Here is a 26897-nt window from a genome sequence, read left to right on the forward strand (position 1 = left end):
GTTATGAGCTAAGCAGATACTATCTATAAGGAATGTTAAAAAGGCAAACTTCCCCCAAAGTATAATCCCACAACACACCCACAGGAAAACAAGACCAACCATAAACACATACTGTAAAAACACATTCATTAGATTTTCTGATTAAAAAACAAAACAAAACAAAACAAAAACAAAAAAAAAAAACAAACAAGACAAAACAATAAAACCATAAACACTTTATATCTTCTAATCTTCGGATTCTTAATCATCATGTGCTTTATTAACCCTTAAAGTCCCAAATCATTTTTGGGGCTTCTGACACACCTGCAATTTTCTTTGTTTTTTTTACAGACCTATTCTAATAGCATCAAGTGCTATATATCATTATAATCAGGAGAACGTGAAGTTTAAGTCTAGATCATTTAGTCTCTCATTAGTTTTCTCTTTTGTTTCTAAGAATTAATTAATTTCCAGGATGTTAAGAAAAATACAAGCAACAAATTGGCTGTTTTTTACTATGTACTCAAACAGAAAGTTGTATGAAAGTTTTTTTTTTAGAAAGTATGTATCTGGGCATTTTACACTTCCACACAAAGTTTTGTCTACATCTAAAATTCCAAGTTATAGCCATTTATTGCTATTTAATTATAGGCTCTTTTTAGTGAAAAACATTTATTTTACTAACAAAATAAACATGTCCAAAAAGGGAAAAAGAAAATGAGAAAAAGAGAAAGTGTTATATAATAATAAAAAGAGCAGGAAAGTCACAGTAAAAATACTTTTTTTTCACAGAAATATATTTTCAATCCGAGTATGAAAAATAAACACAAACCGTGCAGTCAATGGTGAAAACAAACTGTATTCTGCAACAAAAATACTAACAAATAAAAATTGTGCAACTGATCTTTATGAACTAGTATTTACATAATACATATGTATACGCTGATTGGAAGTAGTAAGGGCACGACACCATATGACAAAATAATTTACAGCTTTGACCTTTGTGACCTCATAAAATGAATAATAATATCCATATGTGACCTTTTGATCTGAAAATAATATCCGGACGTTTTTGGTGTCCAAGAGTAGTCCTTATATGTTCTTAACTTCCATTTTGATATCGCTATCTTATATAAGTATATATCTTTTGGCATGTATACATGTGCCATCTTTTGTTTCATTGGCTTAACGGGTGGAACTCCCCTCTGGAAATGTCTATATAAACCATTGCATTTGAGAATAAACTTTGGAGTAAGGATATATACATCTCTGTGTTTTCTTGCTCCCCATGAGATTGAGAATTCGTCTAGAGTTATTCTACGAGAACAACGGGACCTTAAAAGATATTAATTATTTAACAGACTCCACAGAAAATTCCTAAACTTTTATTTAATTTTAAAATTGAAATAACAAACAACAACAAAGTTATTTAACAATGCACTTTACTTGCAACTTTATTGGCTTTTACACCAGCATTATATCACATCACCAAATATAGATCATGGAATAAACATTCCTTACCAAAAAAATAAATAAAAAATAAGTAGGACTGCAATATTAAATTAAATCATATTCAGATTGAACTGGTTTTCCACATTTTACTATGTTCTTCCCTCAAAAGGATGAGTTGATACACATTTGTTCCGTCTTAGTGTGTACACTGAATAGCTCTAGCTCTATGTTAGCATTTAGCTTATGCCATTCATTCCTTCGCCATCGCCACAATTTATTTTGAGTCACCATACGTGTATAACTACTGAAGTAATCGTCTTAAAATAGGGAAAATATGCAAGTGTTTGGTTGCTTCTAAATTCATGCCTGTTTGGTACAGAAGGAATGAATAGAGCTAAGCTAACACAGTGGCGCTGTGCGCTAGAACGGGACTAGATGGGACAGGTATGCATCAACTCATCTAAACCTATTTGAAATATGGAAAATATGGTGGTGTTTTCTTTAATAAAAATATTGTCCCTGATCTGCAAACAAGCAATGTCTTTTGTTCACAGGATATTCAAACTTCAATCTGTAAAATAAACAATTCTGCCATTTTCAGTGGCTAAAAAAGACATATTACAAGGGTTAATAAACATGTTTTGTTTTTTTTTAAATTGTGTAAATGTAAGCATTTTATTGGAAGTTTTAAAAAAATCTCTATAAAACAAAAAGTCTTTGTTCTAGGATGATCAAAAGTGACACTGAAACAATAGGCCATAGAGAAATTGTTGAGTTTGTTAGAACTGAAGAGGCCAATGATTTAGGCATTCTTCTGGTTGTGGAGTTGCTCTGCAGTGCCTAAAATGACCCTGTATGATTGCTAATACAAATTATTATAGCAAAGAGTAACTTAGGAGTGGTGTATTGTTGCTTTTTCTGAACATCCTTTTTAATTCATTGTCAAATCAGGTTTATTCCGACAAAAGTGCCAACATGCCATAAAATCTGTTGCAAAAGTTCCGCACAATTTACACAGGCTATATTTTTCTTTTAAAGATATTATGTATCTTGGCAAATTATTATACATTTGCACCAGACAAAAAACAAAACAACAATTATAATCAAACCAGGTTTAAATGCCTTTAAATGTTTCTGCACAAAAAAGAAAGTAATCTTACAAATCAGAAGTCAGATAAAATTGAAATCAAGTGTGTTGCATTCACAACTTAAGGCTTGCTTTCTGTGGTGGCCTCATCAAAGAGACTAAGCAAGTTCTTTGGCTCAAAGTTACTTTTGTCACACAGTTCAGCAGTGATCCAGCTTCTCTCTCGGCTGCAGGGTGAATCTGTGATACTGCGCTGGGAGCTGTGATGAATCAGGCTCAAACTGCTGCTGGAATGGATGCTGGAGAGGGAGTGCATGTGTGTATTTTGCATTGGTGTAGAAGTACTGCCTACACATACGCGTGCCTGGACTCTGTACAAAGAAAACAGGATCAAGAATGTAGAAAGTCATTTTTACATTTTCTGAAGATGATGTGAGTGTGCCTAGACTGTGCAAAACTCACGACTATGTTCCCACTCTGTTATAAACCCCGGATTCAAAGAATAAAAAAAACCCTCAAGGATTCTAAATCAAGTATTACTGGGAATGCGACTTATTTTGCAAATTATTCAGAAAAGCATGATAAATTACTGTAAACAACTTCACTACATGGAGACTATGACAGCAACATTTCTGATTCTGCAATGTATTAGCAGAGAGAGGAAGAGAAAGAGAGATGGAAATGAGAGAGAGAGAGAGAGAGAGAGAGAGAGAGAAGGAGAGTGAGGGAGGAAGCAGCAGCAGTGATTCACTTAAGCTATTTGTAAAATTACAGACTGGTAGAAATGTTTTTTTTGATGTAGTACCAAGGGTGCAATTTCTAGGTGTTAACTGCTACACACTGAGTGTGAAAAGCCAAATGAATTTCAGATACGATGACCTGCTGGAATAAAACAACAGATTCCTATGTATGCTTCCACACAGACTATGAACATTCACACAGTGAAAAAGCGATAATGTTTTATTTTAGAACTAGTCTGACAAATCTTTTCAGTTTTGCAAAGTGAAAATATGAGCTGTCCGATAAGATGTGAGCATTACATCATGTGGCCAGAGCAACTGCTATTACCCAAAAGGTTGATGCGGTGAGGACAAAAGCTCAGAAGAGTTAAAACACATAAGCAGAGGACTTTCAACCAACATAATATGGGTGTCAAGATGCTGTTGCCGTTGGTGTCTGAACGGTGTCTTAAAACAATATATTTTCTGCATGTGTTTGGTCATTTAAAGAGATTTTTAAACAAATACATCAATAATAAATTGTAGCCCGGTGTAAAAAGTATAGACTGATGCTAATTGCACTATACTCATTATTCTATAGTCGGTGCGTCGTAGAGTGTACAGTCAATCAATCAAAGCACAATGCAGTGCTGTGCCTCACTTCACTAAAATGGCAGAAACAATACAAGCATGCGGCGCTTGAAATAAAAGTACAGAATGCAGAAAACAACTGGTACTGAGTGTGTAAGGTACGATATTTATTCTATTCAGGAGCAGTTTCCATGTTTTATTAACAGTTTATGTTAGTATTGTATTCTCACTATGGTAATGGTTGTTTCCATTTCACAAAAATATTTTCACTTTGTGTCATTTTGTATGTTTAAATGACTGCAGTGTCTTAATTGTAAGGGGTCAAATGATGCTTTAATAAATTTTTCTTTCACTGTGGGGCACTGTTGTGCATAGATAAGATGCTGTTATTTTATGTGAAGAAATACTATTTATGGTAGAACCTTTATGTTATCTTGCTATTGTTCAATCAATAAAACAAATATGCAAAACAAAAAAAAAAGGTAACAAAAAGTGTGAAACTGTACTTTAATTTGTCATCTGTGTGCACTGTACCTGTTGGAGAAGGTAGGAGAAGGTTCGGGACTGTCTGAAGGGAACACATAGTCAGGAAAGGAGCTTTCTGAGTCTGGGTAAATGCTGCTCATGGCTGCATCTCTCTCACATTTCTCTTTTGGAGGAGTACTGGATGATGCGGACTCATAAACCGAGGTAAACAGCAAATTGAGAGAAGATATGAACTTCCAACCGGCTGTAAGAAGGGACTGTTGGAGGGGGGAAAAAAAGTCTTCACTTTAAGTGCACATTAAGTACACAAAATCTCAGCAAATAATTTCCCTGAAATTCAATAACAAAGCATTGACATTTTCTAATAAGAAAATACATTTCTAAGAATAACAAATAAAAAAGCTGATTCACTACATGGAATAAATTAATATTTGTAAACATTGTACACTAATACAAATCAATAAAAAAAAAAACACCAAAAAACTTTACCACATTTTTTTACATTCTACCAGACATTATACCAACAAAGCACAATTTAATTTAAATTGAATAAGCTAGTAAACTAATATTTAGTGGCCTCAGTGCTTCTTTTTGTTGATTTATAAATTATTCTCATTACTAATTTGGTAAAATGCATCACATTGTCACATGCCTATATATATATATATATAGATATAGATATATACACACACACACACACACACACACACACACACACACACACACACAGGTCCATCTCAATAAATTAGAATGTTGTGGAAAAGGTTCATGCAAACAAAAGGTTGAATTAATTCAGTAATTCAACTCAATTTATGAAACTTGTTAAATTATTTCAGTGCAGTAGATTTAGTCTTTGATTCTTTTAATTGTGATGATTTTGGCTCACATTTAACAAAAACCCACCAATTCACTATATCAACAAATTATAATATGCTGACATGCCAATCAGCTAATCAACCCAAAACACCTGCAAAGGTTTCCTGAGCTTTCAAAATGATCTCTCAGTTTGGTTCACTAGGCTACGCAACCACAAGGAAGACTGCTAATACCCCAATTTGCTAGAAGTCCAGTGTGTGTTAAAAACCATCATGACTGCACCTGTTTACCAAGAAATTTTGCTTCTTTCTGCTGACCTGCTTTTTGAAGATGCTCATTTTATTTTCCAGCAGGATTTGGCACCTGCCCACACTGCCAAATGCACCATGTTTACCATGGTGTTGGTGTGATTGACTGGCCAGCAAACTCACCAGACCTGAACACCATAGAGAATCTATGGGGTATTGTCAAGAGGAAAATGAGAAACAAGAGACCAAAAAAATGCAGATGAGCTGAAGGTCCCTGTCAAAGAAACCCAGGCTTTTTATACCACCTTAGCAGTGACACAAACTGATAATCTCCATGCCATGCTGAATTGAGGCAGTAATTAAAGCAAAAGGAGCCCCTACCAAGTACTGAGTATGTGTACAGTAAATGAACAATCTTTCCAAAAGCCAACAATTCACTAAAAATTAATTTTTTTGTATTGGTCTTATGAAGTATTATAATTTGTTGAGATAGTGAATTGGTGGGTTTTTGTTAAATGTCACATTTTGTTAAAAATCACAATTAAAAGAACAAAAGACTTAAACTACTTCAGACTGTGTGCACTGAAATTATTTAATACACGAGTTTCACAATTTAGGTTGAATTACTGAAATAAACTTTTTCATTACATTCTAATTTATTAAGATGCACCTGTGTGTGTACATAGATATAGATTATATAGATATATATAATCAATCTATGCTGTGATTTGGCTGTGCACTTGCAGAACAATGTATGAACACACGATACAACTAAGCAATTAGAAAAGAAGTTTCTAATTGTATTTAATGCTTTGTTTTCTCCCCTCCTAGGATCGCCACCTTAATGTGGTGGAGGGGTTTGAGTGCTTGAATGACCCTAGGAGCTAGGTTGTCCAAGGCTATATGCTCCTGGTAGGGTTTTACAAGGCAAACAGGTCCTAGGTGACAAGCCAGACAAAGAGCGGTCCACCCCTTATGGACAAAACTAAGAATGATAGAGTCGCAACATCGCCCGGTACGGCGCAGCCGGGGCCCCGCCATGGAGCCAGGCCTGGGGTTGGGGCCGGCATGCGAGCGCCTGGTGGCCGGGTCTTGCCCTACGGGAGCGGCGTGGGGCCATCCTCCCGTGGGCCCACCACCTTCAGGAGGGACCGTAAAAGGCTGGTGCCTTGTGGTTTGGGCGCCTTAACCCTTAAAGCCTCAACACTTGTTGGTCTCCTTCTTATTTCTCTCTTTCTCACTTATAATTTTTGTTGCATTTTGCTAGAAAGGGAAATACTACTTCACAATTATTACTTGTGCCAAATTTAATTGAAATATTAAATTATATTTGGAATCGTAAATATTTTCCCTCAGATCATTACATATGATTTTTCATAATATTCTCTTTTGCCCAACTCATCCAAGAGCAACTTGTATGCTCTCAATGAGTCATGCTCACTGTGACCAGCAACAGAATGGTACACCAGTATTAAGAAATAACAAGCACCTGTTCAACACCCGAACATAGAAAGATCAAGTCTCTCACAGTCAACTGTTGATGAAAACAATGAGGTGTCATCGAACATCACCTTAGTTACGTACCCATTGCTTAGAAACTGTCAAATAAAATCCAACTTCAAGATCCACATTACTTTCTGTGCAACAGAAACCACCAAACCACAGATGGTCAGGAAGCCTGCCACCACCAGAAGGCATCACAAGAGGAATACAACATAGTTTTATGAACCAGCTTCACACAGCAATGACAAACTACCTCCAACTGTCTGCTAAAGAAGTTCCTGCCTTTCTGAACTGACCTCTTGCTGGACTGAAACTAAAGGTGAACATTTTTAGGTTAAAACAACTTAGAAGGAACAAACTAAATTTAATCTCAAAAGTTGTTCAATGCATTGAACCAAATTACAACAATTTCCAAACTTAACAAAAATTTACTTAATTTAACTTGTTGAAATTGACTGCCTGTACCCAAATAACCTGAATGTGTCCATGAGACCCTGGTGCCACAAGGCTGAAGTAATCTTAGTCAACTTTTCCACAAGACAGCTTGTAACATTAAGAAAAAAGAAAATTTTTTGATTATCCCATCTCAGGAAGGAGAATTTAAATATTTGGGCAAGTAACCAAGAACAATGGTCACATGGGTACAATAATTCATCTTAACAGGACTTAAATTACTTACATATATACGTTGCCTCTGGCTTACTTAGTTGGGGACTCGTAGATTTGATTACAGAGATGTTGCTGCATTTAATAATTGAGTGTTAATCTCATCATACATCACTACAGTACATCTCTATTCTTCTATTTGATACTGTTTGATGCTTTGATACAATCAGTATTGTTAAAAGCGCTATATAAATAAAGGTGATTGATTGATTGATTCATGTTTAGTATGTGTCGTTTTGGATCTCCTTGCTTGAACCAATTCCAAATCAAATGCATCCTATTCTTGTTATAGAAATCCAAATTATACTCTGCAAGAGTGGGAAAATTCACCCATATGACTGATGAGATAACATTTAAGATTTATGATTTTATGATCCCTACCAACACTGGGAATCTACTAACTTCAACTGAGAACATTGTTGGGCGGTGGAAGTAGTGGAAGTAATACTTTGAGATTCTCCTCAATCCCACCAATGTGTCTTCCTGTTTACGCTATTTATAGACAGGTTTTCTAGGCACAGCCGGGGGCCAAAGGGGGTCCACGCCTTTGCTTTTTAGTGGATGATGTTGTCCTACTGGCTCCATCTATCCAGGACCTTCAGCGGGTACAGGTGGCAGTTTGCAACTGAGTGTGAGGCGGCTGGGATGGGAATCAGCACCTACAAGTCTGAGGCCATGGTTCTCAGTCAGAAAAGGGGAGTCCCTCACTCAGGTGGTGGAGCCTCTGCAGTAATGTGGTTGATGTACCGGTCTTTTGCGGTGAAGAAGAAGCTGATTTGCATGGCGATGCTCTCGAACTACCAGGTGATCTACGTTCCTACTCTCACCTATGGTCACAAGCTTTGGGTCATGTCCCACGAGGAGAAGGCCCTGGACAAGACCTAGGACACACTCGAAGGACTATGCCTCTCGGCTGGCCTGAGAACACCTCAGTGTTCTCCCGGAAGAGCTGCAGGAAGTGTCTGGGGAGAGTGAAGTCTGGGCATCCCTACTTAGACACATGCTGCACATGCGACCTGACCCCAGTTGTTATATACAATATATATATATATAGCTTTTAATGAGTGTGTCATTGAGTATGAGTTCATTCAAGTGAATAGTTCCAACAGTAGATTAATCAGACCTCAATCCATTCTCCTTCTCCCTCGAGTTATGTCTTCCATAATTTTAGAAAGAATTACAACGCATACACACGCTTTCCCCTAAGCGTATACAACACCGATTACATCCATGTGAGGGCTTTCCCCCTAAATATAAACAGCACTGATGTCAAATACATTCTTAAGTAATCTCCAAACTGGCGGAAGACGTAACTCACAGGAGAAGAATGGTTGAGTAAATAGTTATTTTTGTTTTCTGTGCGAAAAAAAAAAAATTAATTCTCATAGTGCTGCAAAACAGAAGTTGAGTTACTTATGGACAGTCACCAATGTATTTCCTAACCTTACGACAGCTTATCAGAATTACCAAAATCTACCAAAACGTCTGTTTCAGCTATTAAAATAATGACATAACAAAATGTTTTCTTGGGATCACTTATTGTTTCTAAAAAATTTTTTTTTACTTGTAATCATATATATTGCAATGTATTAGCACATCCGTATTAATGTTAGTTTCTCAATTCCAAGAACACAAAAAACAGACTTGTGTTCTTGTGGATGCCGGTCTTGCAGATTTACTCACAATATATATATATTTCACAATGTCTACAGCCCAAGATTTTTGCTGCTGGCACCATTGAAAGCGATGATTGGCATTGGAACGAGTAACCAAGGGATTGGCTATAGCATCCCAGCCATATATATTGACCCTGTGGAACTCCCGACGGAGAGTTTTAGTGGAAACGGGAGAGTTGAGGTGCACATTTAATTCTGCAGTGAGCTGGGCAGCTGTGTTTTATGTTTTTTAGATGCAATATGGGTTAGCACCCGAATATCCATTTCAGACAGCTTCCTCTTGCGTCCACAGTTGTATGTGATTCTTGGTTGTATGCTGACACTATCCTGGATACCGTGGTTCTTGATACATCACAAATACTTGCTGTCTGGGTCACAAATGCGCCAGCAAGATGTGCACCAACAATTTGTCCTCTTTTGAACACTAGAACTTTCATGAGCTGTCAGCGATTGCAGCAGCAATCTCTTAAGTGAGATTTAGAATTATAAAGCTTACAGGCTCCCATATGACGTGTGTCCTCTGTACATGAGTATTGGAATTGAACATCTGTGGTCGCTGAATATCACTAGTTTCTCAAATTCACTGGTGTGATCTTGGACCACTCATCTTCCCGTTTCATTAGTTTGGTAATTGTTGTGTTTCTTAGCCAGCACATTTGTGTGTCACACAGCGTATTTGTGTGTCACGACTCACAGAGAAGAACGTACGCTATGTGTGTCCAGCGGATGCTCTCCAAAATGGCACTACAGAGAAGTTATGTCAATATTTTTGTTTTATTTCCATACAAAAAGTATTCTTGTTGCTTCATGATGTTACGGCTGATGACAGATAATGTCTTTCATACTTTTCTAGACCTCGACATTAAGCAGCACTTAAAAAAAAAATAAAAAATAGTAACAATATAATATAATATATTATTGTATATAGAATTCTTCTCATTAAAGCACCTGTCAAAGGTTTGGAAATATTACAATGAATAATTCTAAAATAAATATCTTCTGTTAATCAAGGCTGAATTTAATTGATAAAAAAAAGTTAATTTTTAATTTTATTTCTGTGATGCAAAGCAGAATTTTCTTCACTATTGCTTCAGGCTTCAGTGTCACATGATCTTTTAAAATTCATTGCAATTTATTTGACTCAGGAAATATTTCTGATTATTATCAATGTCGAAAATAATTTAGTTTGCTTCATATTTGGTGATACTTTATTTTTCAGGATGTTTTTTTTATAAATTTAAAGTTTAATGAACAGCATTTATCAAATATATTAATCACATTTGGTAAAGCATTTATTAAATAGAAATAATCTTCACTCACTTTATCACTTTAATGCATTAATTATTAATTTCTTATACAATTGTTTGAGTCGTCTCATTGTTTTTTAACATGTTTCTTGAGCAGCAAATATGCATATTAGAATGACTTTTGTGACACTGAAACTCTTTATAAACAACAGCAGATTTGTAAACATTTCTAATGACAAATGTCACATTCCTAAATGCAAATTAAAGCGACTTAGTGAACAGTGAACTGAAACTAAAAACAGTACTGTAACAGCAGACATGTAGCGTGTCAGACTACAGCTTGTTATATAATTGGTCATCACAACATCACAACAGTCGTGAATTTTATGACAGTACTAGCAATCTCAAATTCTTACCACCAATCATGAAAAGTCACCTGGTCAAGTAACACACTTCAGCACTAATTTTATAAGCATTTGGTACTTTGAATCATTTGATCGCTTTAAACTGTCCCGCAGATGGCGCTGTGAGCTTGTGCAGCTCTCTTAGAACCATTCTGTCCATCATGTTTTAAGTAAAATGTTTGCAGTTTATTTAAGTAATAGCTTAAGGACATTTGTGCAGTTTCAATCATCATTCAGTAACCAACCAGGATAGCTTCAAAATAGAACTGAGCAGTGACTTTGAAATACAGGAAATTGTTCTCTAATTGTTCTTTGATTTCCAATGTATATACTGAGATTACGTGATTCTTACCTGACACCATTGGAATAAAGACAGAAAGCTTTCAACAATGGAAAGGGAAAGCTGTCGCCTCCACTTGCGTTTACACACAGAGGGCAGAGAGAGCAACTGCTGTGCTGTGGCTCTTTTACAGGGTTCGGGGTTTAGCATCAGTCGTAGTATATACTGCATGTCTTCTGAAAGTGCTGAAACACACATACCCTTTATAAATAAAGTGTGATGACCGTGGAGGTTAAATAAGAAAGGTATGATTTGAGCAGAGCGTTTAGTGTGGGTCATTATTCTTGTAACAGAATTGTGAATGTATTGTAAGCGAGGAATTTAGCATGGATGATATAATAAAAACCATGCACTGATGTTTCTTCATATTTTAGACTGACAAAGTTATAGATTATAGTTATATATAGCAAAGCTGAAGAAATGCAACTTTATTAAATGTTAACATTTAGGGTTACTGGAGGATCAAGAGTGATACCCAAACTCAATGAACTTTACTGAAACATTACTGAAAGCCCCACACAGAGGATCCATTAGATTAGATGAATTAGATGAATGATACCGTCAGTTAACAAAATAGAAAATACAACAAGGAAAATAAAAAAAATTCAGTAAACGGTAAAACTGTTTGTACTACACACCAGTGTGTTCATAATTGAGATAATTCACTAAAATAATATTATAGCACACACCAATTTTCAATATCAAGCAGCAAAACAAACTGTTTTGTACAGCTAAAAATTGCTGGACCCAGATGATGTATATTTTAAAATGTATATTTTACTTTAAAAAAAAAAAAACATGTAGCCTCATTTGAAATGTTTTGGTTGATTTTTGTGTTACTTTTGTATTCATTACATGCGTGCCAAAGTCAATAAATATTACAGCAAAAATAAAATTATGCTATGCACACTTTCATGAGATAGAATTAAACTATAACAATTAATTTATTAAATTAAATCATTTCATTTTTAAGTAGTAATTTATATAATAACACAGAAGTGATGGCGGTGATGCCTCTGTGTCCTGCAGAGTGCACTTCAGCTTCTATTGGATATGCGTCACATTTATGTCGGTTAAACATTTAAATTAACATTGTGATAAGCTTGAACTGTTTTATATCTATAGATTTATCTGTTTTATATCTATAGATTTAATTTGAATTTTTGCATGATAAGTGATATTGTTGGCTCTGAAAATATACTTTATGTTCATTCATTTTCATTTCGTGTTTTATGTAAATATGAAAAGATGAAGAAACGTGTTTGAACAACATAGAGATCTGTCACTACACATAAGGGCCACAAAATGCTATTTATTAATTTATTTTAAAAAACGACACAATTTGAAAGCTGGGAGTCCTGAGACCCTGTTTAATATCAGAAGTAACTTTAGATTAGTCTTCTCTGTCTGTGTGTTGTCAGTTTTGCACTCTTTCAATGCGCAAACGTGTGCAGTGTGAGAGCTGCATTGCTTGTCAGTCATGGCTACAGTAACTAAGAAGGGTGGGTCGTTGCAAATGGTAAATTCACGCCCTGAAAATATCCCCATATACCCTGAAACCGGTAAAATTAAAAATATGCGACAGAAATTTTTGGACATACCGCCCAGGACTACTTTACAGAAAATTGTTTCTTCAATTTTAAATGGAAAAAAGCTCAGAACAGTTGGCAGATTTATCTGTGATATTAACGTACGTACCATTAATGAATTCTGCTGGTAAGTGACCCATTCTGAGCTGCTGCCAGTCATCTCCTCCTTTAGGAACCTCAATGTTACAGGCCAACTCCAGGATAGAAACACCCAAACTAAAAGTGAAAAAAAAGAAAAAATGGGTAAAAATCCTTATACAAGTACAGCCTTATACAAGAAGTGAAATATTAATTCATGTATATTTCACATTAAATACAAATGCAATTAAACACTTGTTTGTGCTCTGTGCTGCTGTTAGAACAGAAGTATTAGTACAGGACAATCTGTCACGCTACATCAAAGAGCATCAAAATAGCATGTATTGTCTGAATTTCCTGAAAAAAACTATTTGTTCATTACACAAGCATACTGAACCGAAAGACCCATAACAAAAATGTTTGGTACAACTATGTATACCGTTTCACCCCTATTAAATACAGCAGTCAACATTTGAAGTGGATTTTAAAAAAAAAAAAAAAAAAAAAAAAAAAGTTAATCAAAGTTGTCCTAAGACAAGAACGCATTTTGGTTTTAGAACAACTTTGATGAAAGGTTTTGATCTACTTCAAATGTTGACTGCATAGGCTAGCTAAGTAAACCATTCACTAACCTAAAGATGTCTGCGGCAGTCCCATACTCCCCTCTCAAGAGTTCAGGAGCCATATATCTGGGGTCTCCTTCCTGTAAATCAACCTCCTCTGTCTTCATTTCTCTCTTTCCCTCTATCACTTTTTTTCGGATGTCTGTAGGAAGCTTGATCAACAAGCCAAAGTCTCCAAGTTTGAGCCGTCCAGACTTTGTAATGAAAATATTTGCTGGCTTGATGTCAAGGTGGGCAAACCCATGAGCGTGCAAATGGTGAAGTGCTGAGAGCATGTCACAAAGGTATGTCCAGGCAGTTGTCTCACCTGGTCCAATACACAATACAATTTTGCTTTAGTACCATATATCTACCATACAAAAAGAGTTTTTCTTGTGTAGTGTACTGTTTACCAGTGTGAAATGGTGTTTCCTCAGCATATAGCAGTAGGCTGGTACAGCAGAGTTCAGTCTGGATGTAGAGGTGACCAGCCTCCTCCCAAGCTGCAATAAAGCCCAGTATGTATGGGTGTGGGTGTAGTCCCTCATGATTCCAAGCCTCAGCAATGCTTCGTGCCCGTTCAACTTCACCACGGAAACGCTGCACTGAACGTTTCACAGCATACTGACAGCCGTCCAAAAGACTCACCACCTGACAGACATCACAATCACAGTATCATTAGTGTATTAAAATTACTTAATCTTGAAGAATCACCATTATCTGAAAACCCACTTATTTCACGTGGATCAGTCAGTTTCAGTAGTTCACATTTACATAAACATATTCTGGATTCCAGAACAAAGTAAATGTATACTTCAGTTCAACCAATTACTTACTTACTTACACTTACTTCAGTTCAACCAATTTGGCAGAAAAAGATGATGGCTGATTATTTACTCTCACTAGAAATATGAAGGTTGTTATGCTATTCCATTTACAGCCTCAGATGGCATGTAGCATGTATTACCTTGAATACTTCACCAAAGGAGCCTCGGCCAATTAGACCCAGATTGGAAAAGCACTGGTCGAAAAAGGTCTGGGGATGGGATGGGTCATACAAAGAGCGAGGAGGTGGCGACGCTATAAGTGAGTGTGACAAGGGTGTCCATGGAGCAGGCCGGTGGTGGAACACTCGACTGAGTGGAGGACATCCTTTAGATGGAGGCCGTGGTGGTAAAGAATGAGATAATGGCCGTGGAGGAGACAGAGAGGAAGATGATGAGGAAGAAAAGGGATGTCTCCGTTTCTTTATTGAAAAAGACTGCTGGGCATGAGAGAAATGGGTGGGAAGAGGGAGAGGGGTGCTGGCTACTGATGTCTGATGTGGAGCCGACATAGGAAATGCACAGTCTACTGTCCCAGGCTCAATGAATTTTCAGAAGACATTTCAATTTAAATAAATCAGTTTCACTGATGCTCCATGTCAATATGCACTAACCTATAAAAGAACACAAGATGACATGTTAATCACTATGGTATATAAAAAAAAAAGAAAAATCTAAAAATATTTAGTAAGTAAAATAGTAATTTCATGGTGTCAGATGGGTATTGTGATAAATACTGCATTATGACCATTACTAAAACATGGCAACCGTATGCTATTTTTGTGAGGACAAAAACAAAAAGAGATTGTTTTTTTCCCTTTATGATAACCATAATGGTTAACGGTACCATTAAAAAATAGCTTTATATTTACATAGAACACTAACACCAAGGTTCATCAGAAGAATCTCATGTGTTACCATGATAAATATCCATTATCCAAACACATTTATTGTTATACATCATCACAAACATCCTAAGAATAATACTAGGAAATATTAACCAGTACAGTATGTGGTACATAATTTAGAAGAATATTTTAACTAATATTTACAATATCTGTACTACTGTACATCGACACATAATACAAACACTAAATTCACAACAGCTGATTAAGTGCATTTAAATAATAGACATCAGTATCAAAAGCTGTTATGATGAAGAACGAGGAATTATTATTTATTTAGCAAGTAACCCTAAACAGGTATGTCACTCCTTCAATGGGCTCTTCCGCCACAAATACTCATACATCTGATTTTTTTTAAATAAATGTTATGAATATACAAATGTTATATTACCTACATTTTGCTTAGCTTCTGGTGATTCAGATATCCTTTTCTGCTAATTACTCAAGAATAATATTATTATGAGTCATACTATTCGTAATATCTCGCGCCACACGAGTTCATATGCTTCCGGAGCGGGCAATGACGTAGCACAATGCTTGTTCTTGGTGCATTGTGGGATAGTGGAGGGTTGTGAGGTGGTAAATGGTGGCTACAGAACCGCTAAAATGGTGAGAAAAATATTTTTTATTGTATGCTCACGTTTTATTTATTTTTTTACCCGTAGGTAACGGGCTTAATATAAGGTAAAATAAATGTAGTATGTGTCATGTTATTTCTCTTATTGTGAAATAAGTCATAGGTCAAGCAACAGCTAACTATAATATACAGTAACGTTAGCTATAAACTATTCAGTTTGTGACTAATTTCTCACGTTCATTATTTTTGTTTAACTGTAGCTGCCTGATCGGTCTTTTACAGACTATATTGAGATAATTATATTGTCAGATAACTCTCAAGTTGCCTTTTGTAAACAATGGCCGTTGGTAAATATCAAATTGAGATAAGCTGGAAACGAAAAGTTAAAATGCCAATTGCAGTGCTGAGTTCTTACTGGTCACTAAGCGCTCCAGCTAGTTTAGTAACATCTATGTTGCAGATGTTTATATAATAATTATTAAGGATCATGAGATATATTAATATACAATGATATTGCCTTGTGGTATTCTTATAGCGTGGTACAATGGTGCAATATTATAATTAATTATTTGTAAGCTGTTACAGCGTTTACACAACTATTGAATAATATTTTGCCTTAAATCACAATTTGCATTAAGTTAAAATAACAATTTTATTAGTAAGTAGTGTAGTCAGATGATATTAAGTGTAAATAGTCTGCTTAAATTTGTTAAAATAGTGTTGGATACTGTTTGCATGTTTGTAGTATGTTGTAAACCAGTATGCAAGAATATGTTATTCATATTCAGTGTATGTGATTATGTTCATTAATTGATATTGCCTTATTTGGACCCTATGTTTTCATACACAGAGTCAGTATTAGGCAATAGTTCAATTATGACATTTAAGTGACTATAAATATACCTAACAAACAAAAACGAATAAAAAAAAAAAACAAAGGCATGTTTTAAGATCAGTCAGTACAAGTTTCTTTCAGTTAAAACAGCTCAGATTTAAATTTTAGTCTAGGACTAGGCTTAACCCCTGTCTGTGAAACCAGGGGTATATGTCTCTTTTCTTAAAGCCCACGCTTACACCAGCCCCTAACCATTCTGAATCTGGTCATCAGTAATAGATTGCGGAAAGAGGCCAACATCAACTAGATAAGTATATTAGCAATATAAACTGCACATGTTCTGACTGTTGTTGCGTTGATCATCTGATCAATGATCAAGAGCACCACATTAAGTTGCAATTGCTGGTCTTTTCAAGTTTTACTAAAAGATTCATGCATTAAATCCATAGTCCAACCACTCAAACCACTGCATGATGTTGTTGAAAACTGACTAACTAATCCCCACGCCATTGTCTAGGATGTATTCTTAATGATCAGGCGTCACAAAACCACGATCTTCACAGAGGCTAAAGAATCCACAACTGTCTATGAATTGAAACAAATTGTGGAGGGCATCCTGAAGAGGTCCCCCGAGGAACAGAGACTATACAAGGTGGACTCATGGACTTGTATGATAGTTATTTTAACCTTCCAAAATGGTAGAGCAGTATTGGTATAATGTTTATTTTTTTACTATATTATGTGTTTTAGGATGAACAGCCTCTAGAAGACAATAAGACATTAGGAGACTGTGGCTTTACAAATCAGACAGCTCGACCACAGGCTCCTGCGACTGTAGGACTGGCCTTTCGTATCAGTGGTGTGTGTCACAAACTATGGAACTTCCAATCATGCTCATAATGGATCCCTATATTAAAAATTCCAGTCTCTATGAAATGACAATAAAATATTATTGCCATTCAGAATAATGACATTATTAATTCATTGTATTATATGTGGACATAACCTAAATAATTTCTAAGAATGTCTTCTATATTGAAGTATGCATTAAGTCACACGATTATCATTCTCATCATTTATCATTGCTGTCACTTCCAAGAACTCAAGAAACGTTGCACATCCCTAGTCTGACCTTTTCAGGATATTACATTTTTTAGACATTGATTTTAGACATTAGTCTTAATATTCTTAACACAAGAAAACTTTTAAGTGTTTACTTCTTTTGCTATTTAATAATCATTATATAAATGGCCTTAAAATGTCAATATTGTTCATTGTAATTATTTCTTCCAACAAAATTATTTATTGTGACAGGCCTTGTAGTTTTTTTTAGTGTTTTGTTGTGCAGTTGCTAAGATAGTATATGTGCTTGGTAATTGGCTTACTGACCTAACTAAGCACCTAATCACCCCCAGGATATTTTAGTTTCACGACATGATTTGGGTAACTTGTTAAATGAAGGTCTATTGTATTTATGAGTAAGTAGTTTTCAGCAGGCCGTACGTATAATGTCAAAATGGGTGACCAGCCGTAGTTAAAGTAAGACATTTCTTCAGAGTGTTACATGATGTTTTAACAATTTGTACAATTATGATAGATTTAAAGCCTGATTGTTTATATTTTCCCGTATCATCCCTCCACAGATGATGCATTTGAGACCCTGCAGGTGGAATCATTTTCCAGCCCTCCTGAACTTCCTGATGTTATGAAGCCACAGGACTCTGGCAGTACAGCCAATGAACAGTCAGTGCAGTGAGCTGCACCTTATTGACGAGAGTATGAGAAGTGTACTAAAGCCGAGCTAGGTGCGGACTGAAACATGACGTGTAAATGCTGCAAATGAACATTTAAAGTCTGGCTTCCAGTCACCATTGAACTAAGCCTGTTATAAATTTACACAGAATAACTAACAAATAAGTTTTTTGTTTTTTAGTTGTACGTTTACTTTATTATTTGGGATGACACACATTTTTTTTCCTGAATTGACTGACCTCATTTTGTACATGTTCCTTATTTTGTTTGACTAAACAACATTTAACAAATTTGAAAGTGGACATTTTTTTTCTTCAAAAAAGACAGTTTTAATAATTTATTAGATAAAAATTGTGGTTAATAGCACAAATGGCACATGAGATTTTTCTTTTCCTTTGCTTTATTTTATGGTTTTTGTACTTGCATTAAATTTGCATTCAGACCAAAGCATACTCGCGGTTGTGTAACAACACTTGCTTTAATAACATTCACCACTGTGTGCACTTTTGATGGGTTTGTTACATACCAGAAAGAAAATGTTCTTGGAACAGTGGTCTGTGAAAGGCTGCACACTAAAAACATGGCCAAAACTGTTTGTGTTGTGTTGTATTTATTTATTGAATTTATATTTATTATATTGTATTATGTAAAATATATTTATTAGCGAATGTACATGCTAACAGTTTTATAGTGAGGTAAATAAATTGTAGTTCTAGTCTTGAAGTGTAACCTTGTTTGTCCAACAAACTAGTACTAAATGGCTACCAGTCAATCTTTTCCAATCTTCTTTATACCAGGATACATGGTTTAAAAGGCAGTAAATGTCCTTCACTTTTCAGTAGCAAGTAAGCTAATTAATTAAGCCGACTGTGCTAAAATCAGCTGTTGTGAGGAAAATAAGTCTTATAAAAAAAATTTGTAATGAATTGTCACTAATTACTTGTCATGTGTAAAAGCTAGCATTTTTTTCACATCTATACGTAAGGGGAAGCATCCTGTTATACAGTACGTACATTACTATTGTAATCTCTCAGTAGTGGTTATCAACATTTTGAACAACAAATGCGCACTTTTCAATCCCAAATATGGGCTGGAAATGTGACTAGTTCCGCCCCTCAGAACCGTTACGTCCTCTGAAATAAGAAAACTGCACAGTCCGAGGACAACTCCCAGCCTGGAAACTTTGAGGCGAGCAGGAAAAAGACATTACCACACATATTTCTCTTTTTCTTCCATCGGGAAGTCATCCTAGTTTGATTATTTTTTATTAATTTTACTTTATATTTTTTTTAACTGATGGACGATTTAGGTATGTAATGTCTAATTCTTTATGGCACGTTTACTAAATTTTCCTTGAATACATCACTGCACATATGCATCGGCAATGTAACGGATGGTTGACAGGGAAGAACTTAGGAAAGGATTCTTTTTTCTTGTTTCGTTTTTCGTCTTGAAAACAGGCTATCCACATAACATTAGATAATCTCGAGATAAAGATTAGAGAGATAGAGACGGATCCAAACTCCTGGCTGCAGTTTGAAAACAGAAGCAGTCTAAAATACGTTTTATTTAAAACGGATAGCCACATTGATTTATCACTGATTATTTTATTTTTAAAATAATCCTTTCTGGCGGTTTTCAATGGTCACATATGTTTCATACGCCTTGAGAGCGGGTATCTTCCACATCTGCCCACATCTGGTAACGTTTGAGGACTATATAAAGACTTAATGGATCCTATGAAGAAACACCCACTTAGACAAAACTTATTCTAAAATGGCTACTACAAAGCTTTCGTTTGGATAATTTATTCTGAGGACTGAACATGTTCAGAAATTCTCATCTGTTTAAATTGGAATGTAAACAGTTATAATATTATTCAAAGTATGATAAATGAGTATGTCAATCATTATACTTCTACTCTTACTAGTATACTACTAACAATAATAGCCTACTAGTAACCTACTTTTTCTGATGTCACCACACTTTTTTCCCTATAAAGTGCTCAACAAATTTAAATGATAATGTTGAATATGATAATATTTACTGATTTATGAGTTAACTTCCGTTCTGTGTGTGTGTGTGTGTGTGTGTGTGTGTGTGTGTGTGTGTGTGTGTGTTCAGAGCTTTTGAAGGTTATTTGTCAGAGCTTAATACATGAATGCAGAGTGTGCCAAACAGACACGCAGCTCTAAATATGGTTAGATTTTCCAGAGAGAGGAATTTTAGCTCCTTATATGACCGCAGTCCAAAAACCATCTGGATTACAATAACTTGTTGAACTGGGTGATGAAATCACTTCTACATAGACTATCATCTGGGGTGATCTAGAAATATATTTTACTCTTTTAAGCAAAAAACTACTTTTTTAAAGACCCACAAAAAAGAGATTTTCTAGAGAAGTTCCAGCATATGTTTTTCTTTACATAATAATTAGTGCTTAGCGATATTAAATAATATACACTGAGGGTAGCAGTTTAATATAACACTAATGTTGCAACGTTTGACCTTAGTGTAGGCTCAGTAATAAAGAGACAGGAATGCCCTAGGTATTTAATATTTTTTTTGTAATGATAATATCATTTTAGCGTCTCAATGTGGAGTCCTGAATGCATGCTAATAGTCTGGGTTAGTAGTATATTTAGCATATAGTAATACTAATAGTAGGCTATATTTATTTGTGATTATACAAAACTACATTATATACAAATAATTTTGTAGAGTGTTAAATGTGTACAAATTAAAAAAAGAAAGAAATAAAGAAAACTAATGAAATTCAATGCCAGTGTTTCTTAAGGTTTCTTTAGTGTCACTATGACATTTTTTTTTTTTTTTTTTTTGTATTTCTAATAATTTATCTACACTCATAACGCACCAACACATTTGTAAGACAGAATTGCTGCACTAAAGGATTTATTTGAAACAGGACATTATGCTGCAAAAATGCAATATAGTTGTCATCAGTGGTCGAATTGTACAAACAATTCAGGGGTAATGGTGTGGATCAAGGTGTGTGTAATTTTACACACTGATTGCAAAATTTTAAAAGTTTTTATTTTATTTAATATAATAATGGCTTATTAAAATAACTATTACTTGTAAGTTGTTAGAGAATATAAAGAATATTTTTAATGTATTTTGGCTGGTTTAGGTTTGTCAAAAAACAAAACTGCCAGTGGGTGGCAGCAAGTGCTGTTTTAATGAATGTTAAATCATTCAAATTACACGATTTGTTCAAAATGGCTTATTCAATTAGAAATTACAGAAGTGCCTGCATCCCAATATGCATACTACCCATCTTAAATTCGATGTGATATTAGTAGTTTTAGATAATATGTAGGGAGGGTGGACAGTAGGCTATACACAGGGAATGAGTTGAATCACTGGATTACTCGAATCTTTCAAAAAACGGAATCATTCAAAGAACAGAACACCGTGTTGCTCTGCACTATAAAATTAATAGCAAATTGGTGCTGGTGCTCATGTGCTGATATTTAGAAAAGTACACCATTTGTGCAATGGAAAAAAAACAAAAACCCATACATGGATATTTTTTGTTTTATTGCTGGAATTATAAGGGCATTCTTACTGCATGCTTTTTGGACTTGTTTAAATAATATAGGCTATATATATTTATGTGTGTGAATATATATATATATATATATATATATATATATATATATATATATATATATATATATATATATGCAAAAGTTGGATAATGTCAGCTCTACTATCGTCTTTCATTCCCTCACAGTCACCTGTATTTAAATTTTAATCAAGAAAGAAAATCACACCTTCTGTCTTTTTAAAGAACTTTTAGAACCATTTTGCTTAAAAAATGGCAAGTTTGTGCGCTTTTCTCACAGTACTGAGTTCTGATTGGCCAATTGCTGTTAATTTTTGAATTAACATAACTAGACAATTATAACATTTCATGTGCATAAGATTTATGTAAAATACATAAAATTAAGCCAAAAGGGATGGTAAGTGGAAAATTTGATTTTATAGAGGGGATGCTTTTTGTATTTTTTTTTTTTTTCGGCCAGGGGATGCATCCTCAATTCGAGCCCTGGCTATCATGTCTTATGTGAGAATGTGATCTCTTGGTATGCCTTATCCACCCTGGTATTGTTCAGCTGTGATGTCTTGGCATGCAGCATCCATTGCATCCTGGAAAGACATTTGGCCCTGTGGACAATTGTATAAAACCTTCCATCTCAAATTTCAGAAAAACTCCTCAGTGGGGTTGAGGAAAGGGGAATACGTGGCAAAGAAAAGGAGACATTATTTTTGAATGGATGTCAAACCAAGTTCTGACTACACTGGGAAGGGTGGAATGCCACATTGTTCCATGTGAACATATATACTGGCAGTTGGTCTCCCACCTGTCTCCTTTCTTTGGCACCAGTCTTTGGTACAGATCTTATGAAATCTCACATTTATGCAGGAATGCACAAGATCAGCCCACAGAGTTTTTTTTTTTTACTTTATAGCATATCGTCAAACAATTAAAAGAACTAGTGTTTTTCTAGATCATTGGTTCTTATCCAGACTCATGGAGGCCCCCTAACACTACGCATTTTGCATGTCTCTTTTGTCTGAAACACCCATCTCAATGCTGTGAGTCTCTGCTAATGAGCAGGAGACCCAAATCAGACATGTTTGATTAAGGAGACATGCAAAATGTGCATGAATGTGGTTGAGAACCACTGTTCTAGATAATCATGTAGCATGTTCCAGGTGATCAAAACTTATATTTCAGAACTTGTGCAAAGATTTCTGCACATACATCTCTGGGATCAAACCCATGATCACATGATTATATCATTGTATAATTCAGTGAGCTAACTGTTATGCCAAGTTATGACCCAGATAAAAGCGAACAAAACATTAATATGAAAATGTACGGTAAGACTTTAGAATAACTGCATGCTATGAACCATTAGGCAAGTATCAGTAAATAGTCAGTTAATCCTTTATAAAGAATTGTTCCAACATACATAATAGTCATTAGTAAGCAATTTGTAAATACACCTGTAAATGCCTTGTTCTTGATTTATAAGCATATCTATTACAAATGAGATTTAAAGGCTCAGTTATTTTCCTAACATAACAGAGGGATACAGAACTATTCATTTCAAGATAAAAAAAATAAATAAATAAAACTGTCCAATTTTACATTTGAATTTTTTATATGAAATTGCAGAGGTTTATCATGTGTACAGTTGTACAATTTTTTGTTTCTTGAAAAAAAAAAACATTTCTGTGTTCTATATCCCTTTTTGTTGTGTTTGTTCAACTTTTCTGTTTGGAAGATAAATGACAATTTACATCTCTTTTGTAAATGCTTTACGAGGTATGAATAGTCCTCACTTTAGATTAGCTCACAAAAACAGATGGCAACTACTAAATGTTTTATAAGTACCTGACTAATCATGAATTACAGCAGGAACGTGTGTTAATAAAGTCTTTATTTACACACTGAGCAACTATTATCATGTGTTTTAATAATAAGATTTATTATTACATGGCTTCGTGGAATACTCTATCCTGATTGGTCAGTCGCCACATTCCAAGGTTTGTTATTCCCAGATAACAACGCGTAAAACTAATAACACAGGCCCATCCAGGTAACTGCCTGCAGTTAGCGCTGTTCTTTCGCAGGTAACATTTTTTCTCAAAGGAAACTGTGTTTGATTGACTAATAAAATATTAAAACACAATTGAGTATTACAAGTACATTTATTTAATTCATTATGTCATCTTGGTATCACAGATTCCGGCTCTCATTCCTTACATATGCAGCTGCTGCAACTATTGTTTTGTAGACTTTAATGGATTATATGATAACTTACAAACTGGTAAGATTTTGTCCTAAATCAGTTATCCATACTTACTTTCTGTGGTGAAATTTAGTTTAATCTCCCATAAATGTCCAACTAGTTTCAACTTGCCACTTTCTAACAACGGCTTCTTCACTGAATAAGCTGAATCGCAGAATAAATGCCTTTAGTCTTATACAATAGCCGATATACATGTTGGGCCACCTGTTGGATGTACATTATCCTTTACTTAAACGGACTATTCGCCCAAACATGAAAGTTACCCCATATTTTACTCACCCCGGGGGCCATTCTAGGTGTGTATGACTTTCTTCTTTCAGACCACAGTCAGAGTTTTTTAAATATTTATCCTGGCTTTTTCAAGCTTGGTAATGCTTGGTAATCCGCAAACACTGAAACTAGAAATATCTGCTTCAGGGGACATGTGATAACCTCCCAAAGGTGTATAGTTTTATGACACAGTAATTGCAGATATATCCGTTTTTCAAAGCTTTAAATAATGGTCACTATTAGCATTACCAAGCTTTGAAGAGCCAGGATAAATTTTTAGAGACTTTTTAGACTGTGTTCATCTGAAAGAAAAAGTCATATACACCTATGATGTCTTCGGGGTGAGTAATATATGCTGTAATTTTATTTACTTTCTAAATGATCTTATTAAACTCTGTCAACTCCTTAAAAAACTGATTTGTAAATAACATAACAATTTAGAAATTATAAATTGATCATTAATAAAGTATGAAAATACAATTATTAAACATTATATATTATCATTATTTACAAATGATTTATAAAGGATGGCTTGAGTATTGACTAATGATTCTTAGTGTGCAGTTATTAAAAAGTGTTTCCAAATGTACGTTTGCCAGTAGGGGCACAATTGTAGTATACTCTCTGATGGGTTGTATTCCAGGGATTTGGAACAATGACTTATATGAAAGTATTGGTTGGAGGACAGGTTGTCCTAAAATAAATTAAGTTTACTAATAGATTAAGCAAGCAATAAATTACGAGAGGGCCTTCAGCCATGATTTATTCATGATACAGCACTACCTCGAGTACCTTATTGTGTTTATAAAACGGTTTCCACAGAATAAAAAAATCTTAAAACAAAAAAAAATATGTATTAAAATTTGTTAAATGTGGTCTTTCCGCTAAAAATAGTCCCTTACAGCAAAAAACGCAAGAGAATGTTTCGAACGCACCTATCTAATGGTTTAAATATAAAAAAAGATTAGCAGAGAATAGCTTATCATCTGCTGCATAATTTATTTTTTAACATCATGTATGCTATTCTGTCTCACACAGACTCACTGCTTATCTCTCAAAATGTGAACATCTGTTTTACGTCTTTTAGTTTTAAAACAGACAGATTCATGGTGTAGCGCGAAATTGCAAGCAACATTACAGTCTATACTAATGAACATACGGACATATACATTCATACCTGAAACAGAAAACCAGTAGATAATATTCCCTTATCTCATGAAAAAACTACAGGCCCTCATACAGACTCACGTTGCACACACAGCATATCTCCTCATGAGAAACATATTATTGGACAGGGAAAGGCGTGGTCTCAAAATTAAAGATGAAAGATACAACAGAACACCAGCAGTGGTCACTTATACTTCATTAAATAATAACAGACATTTAATTTAGCCGAAATACATAATTATAGAAAATATACAGATTATGCTGTATAATTTATTGTTTATGTTACTAGCAGTGGTTGCTAAGGGTGTTGCTCAGTGATACATAGAACTGTTGGGTGTTGAGTTAAGCCGTTGTGTGGCCAAACTGGGAATGTTTTGGCTTCACTTTTTGTAGTGGAAGGAAGTGGAGTCACGTCGTCAATTTTTTTACACTGCATGGGTGAAGCAGTTATAGCTGTGCTGTATCATGTATAAAACCAAAGACTATAGAATACCCAAAACATGTCACTTGTATAGTTTTGAGTGGGGAAAAATGCATGCTTAAAATGGCCGATCGATCACAAGAAGCCTTGCCTTCTAAATAAAATAACCAATTGCTGATCTGTGAAGTCAGAGCATCACCACATCTGCCCTTAGAAATCCTGGTTGCTATAGAAACTGTCTGCATTTTGAGATTTGCGCCTTAGACTATTTGAGCAAAATAAACAGCTATTATTGCACATTTGTTTTGAGATTTCATTGATTTCAAATATTAAATTTAATCGTAAACATAATGAACAGTTCGGGATAATTTAATGTTTCCAAATACAAAGAGATAGGAGCGGCACTTGGATGCCCATTATTTTTTAAAACATAGCTGCTGACCAATAAGAATAAAAGAAAGGAACTAACCTACTATAGAGTTAAAGTTAGCAGGTGCATAAGCTAAGTAACTTCAAAATACTGAACATTTTTCAGAATAACCACGTGTCAGAGTCTTTGAGAAAACAATGAAAGACAAGATTTTTACTGTCACACTGATCTTTTCAGTGGAATGCCAAAAAATAATCCAGCATCTACTCGCAATGTAGAGAGTTGTAATGTGCAAACTGACTGTTGGTTGTATCTTTTTCTTTGCTAACTGATGTGTGCCAGTGTGTCTATATTTTCTTAGTCTGTCTGTCTCTCTTCAGGAGTGTGTGATACATCCAACTACCCTCTCAGTCCCCGTATTGTTATGTTTGGTACGTAATTTTCTGT

The 26897-nt window shown here is 35.0% G+C and overlaps 3 protein-coding genes across 6 annotated transcripts in view; 2 read left to right on the top strand and 1 right to left on the bottom strand.

Moving 5' to 3' along the window:
- Positions 1-1404: 1404 nt before the first annotated feature.
- pkmyt1 (protein kinase, membrane associated tyrosine/threonine 1) lies at positions 1405-15739 on the bottom strand. Of its 2 annotated transcripts, none has more exons than XM_043254385.1 (8): positions 15608-15739; positions 14451-14921; positions 13897-14134; positions 13514-13811; positions 12913-13019; positions 11227-11399; positions 4363-4571; positions 1405-2889 (listed from the first exon to the last, which is right to left on the bottom strand). In XM_043254385.1, the coding sequence occupies exons 2-8, from the start codon at positions 14817-14819 to the stop codon at positions 2640-2642; spliced, it is 1644 nt and encodes a 547-aa protein (XP_043110320.1). In that variant the 5' UTR covers positions 14820-14921; positions 15608-15739; the 3' UTR covers positions 1405-2639. The 2 variants fall into 2 exon arrangements, with proteins under 2 accessions (XP_043110320.1, XP_043110321.1); XM_043254386.1 differs by having other exon boundaries at positions 15604-15731.
- On the top strand, positions 15622-18971 carry LOC122355830 (elongin-B-like). Its single transcript, XM_043254394.1, has 4 exons — positions 15622-15821; positions 17142-17276; positions 17375-17483; positions 18268-18971. Exons 1-4 carry the CDS (start codon positions 15672-15674, stop codon positions 18378-18380), a joined length of 507 nt encoding a protein of 168 aa, XP_043110329.1. The 5' UTR covers positions 15622-15671; the 3' UTR covers positions 18381-18971.
- A 553-nt stretch (positions 18972-19524) lies between these two features.
- Positions 19525-26897, top strand: part of LOC122355829 (transforming growth factor beta-1-induced transcript 1 protein-like) — a 48062-nt gene continuing 40689 nt past the window's right edge. For 2 of the 3 annotated variants that reach the window (XM_043254387.1, XM_043254389.1), the window contains exons 1-2: positions 19525-19685; positions 26831-26881. In XM_043254387.1, the coding sequence (XP_043110322.1) occupies positions 19673-19685; positions 26831-26881 (64 nt within the window). In that variant the 5' untranslated portion in view covers positions 19525-19672. The remainder of the gene's footprint in view (positions 19686-26830; positions 26882-26897) is intronic. The other variant, XM_043254390.1, reaches the window with a different exon arrangement.

The sequence above is a fragment of the Puntigrus tetrazona genome, chromosome 12 (assembly GCF_018831695.1).
Source record: "Puntigrus tetrazona isolate hp1 chromosome 12, ASM1883169v1, whole genome shotgun sequence".
In the NCBI taxonomy this organism is placed as follows: Eukaryota; Metazoa; Chordata; class Actinopteri; order Cypriniformes; family Cyprinidae; genus Puntigrus; species Puntigrus tetrazona.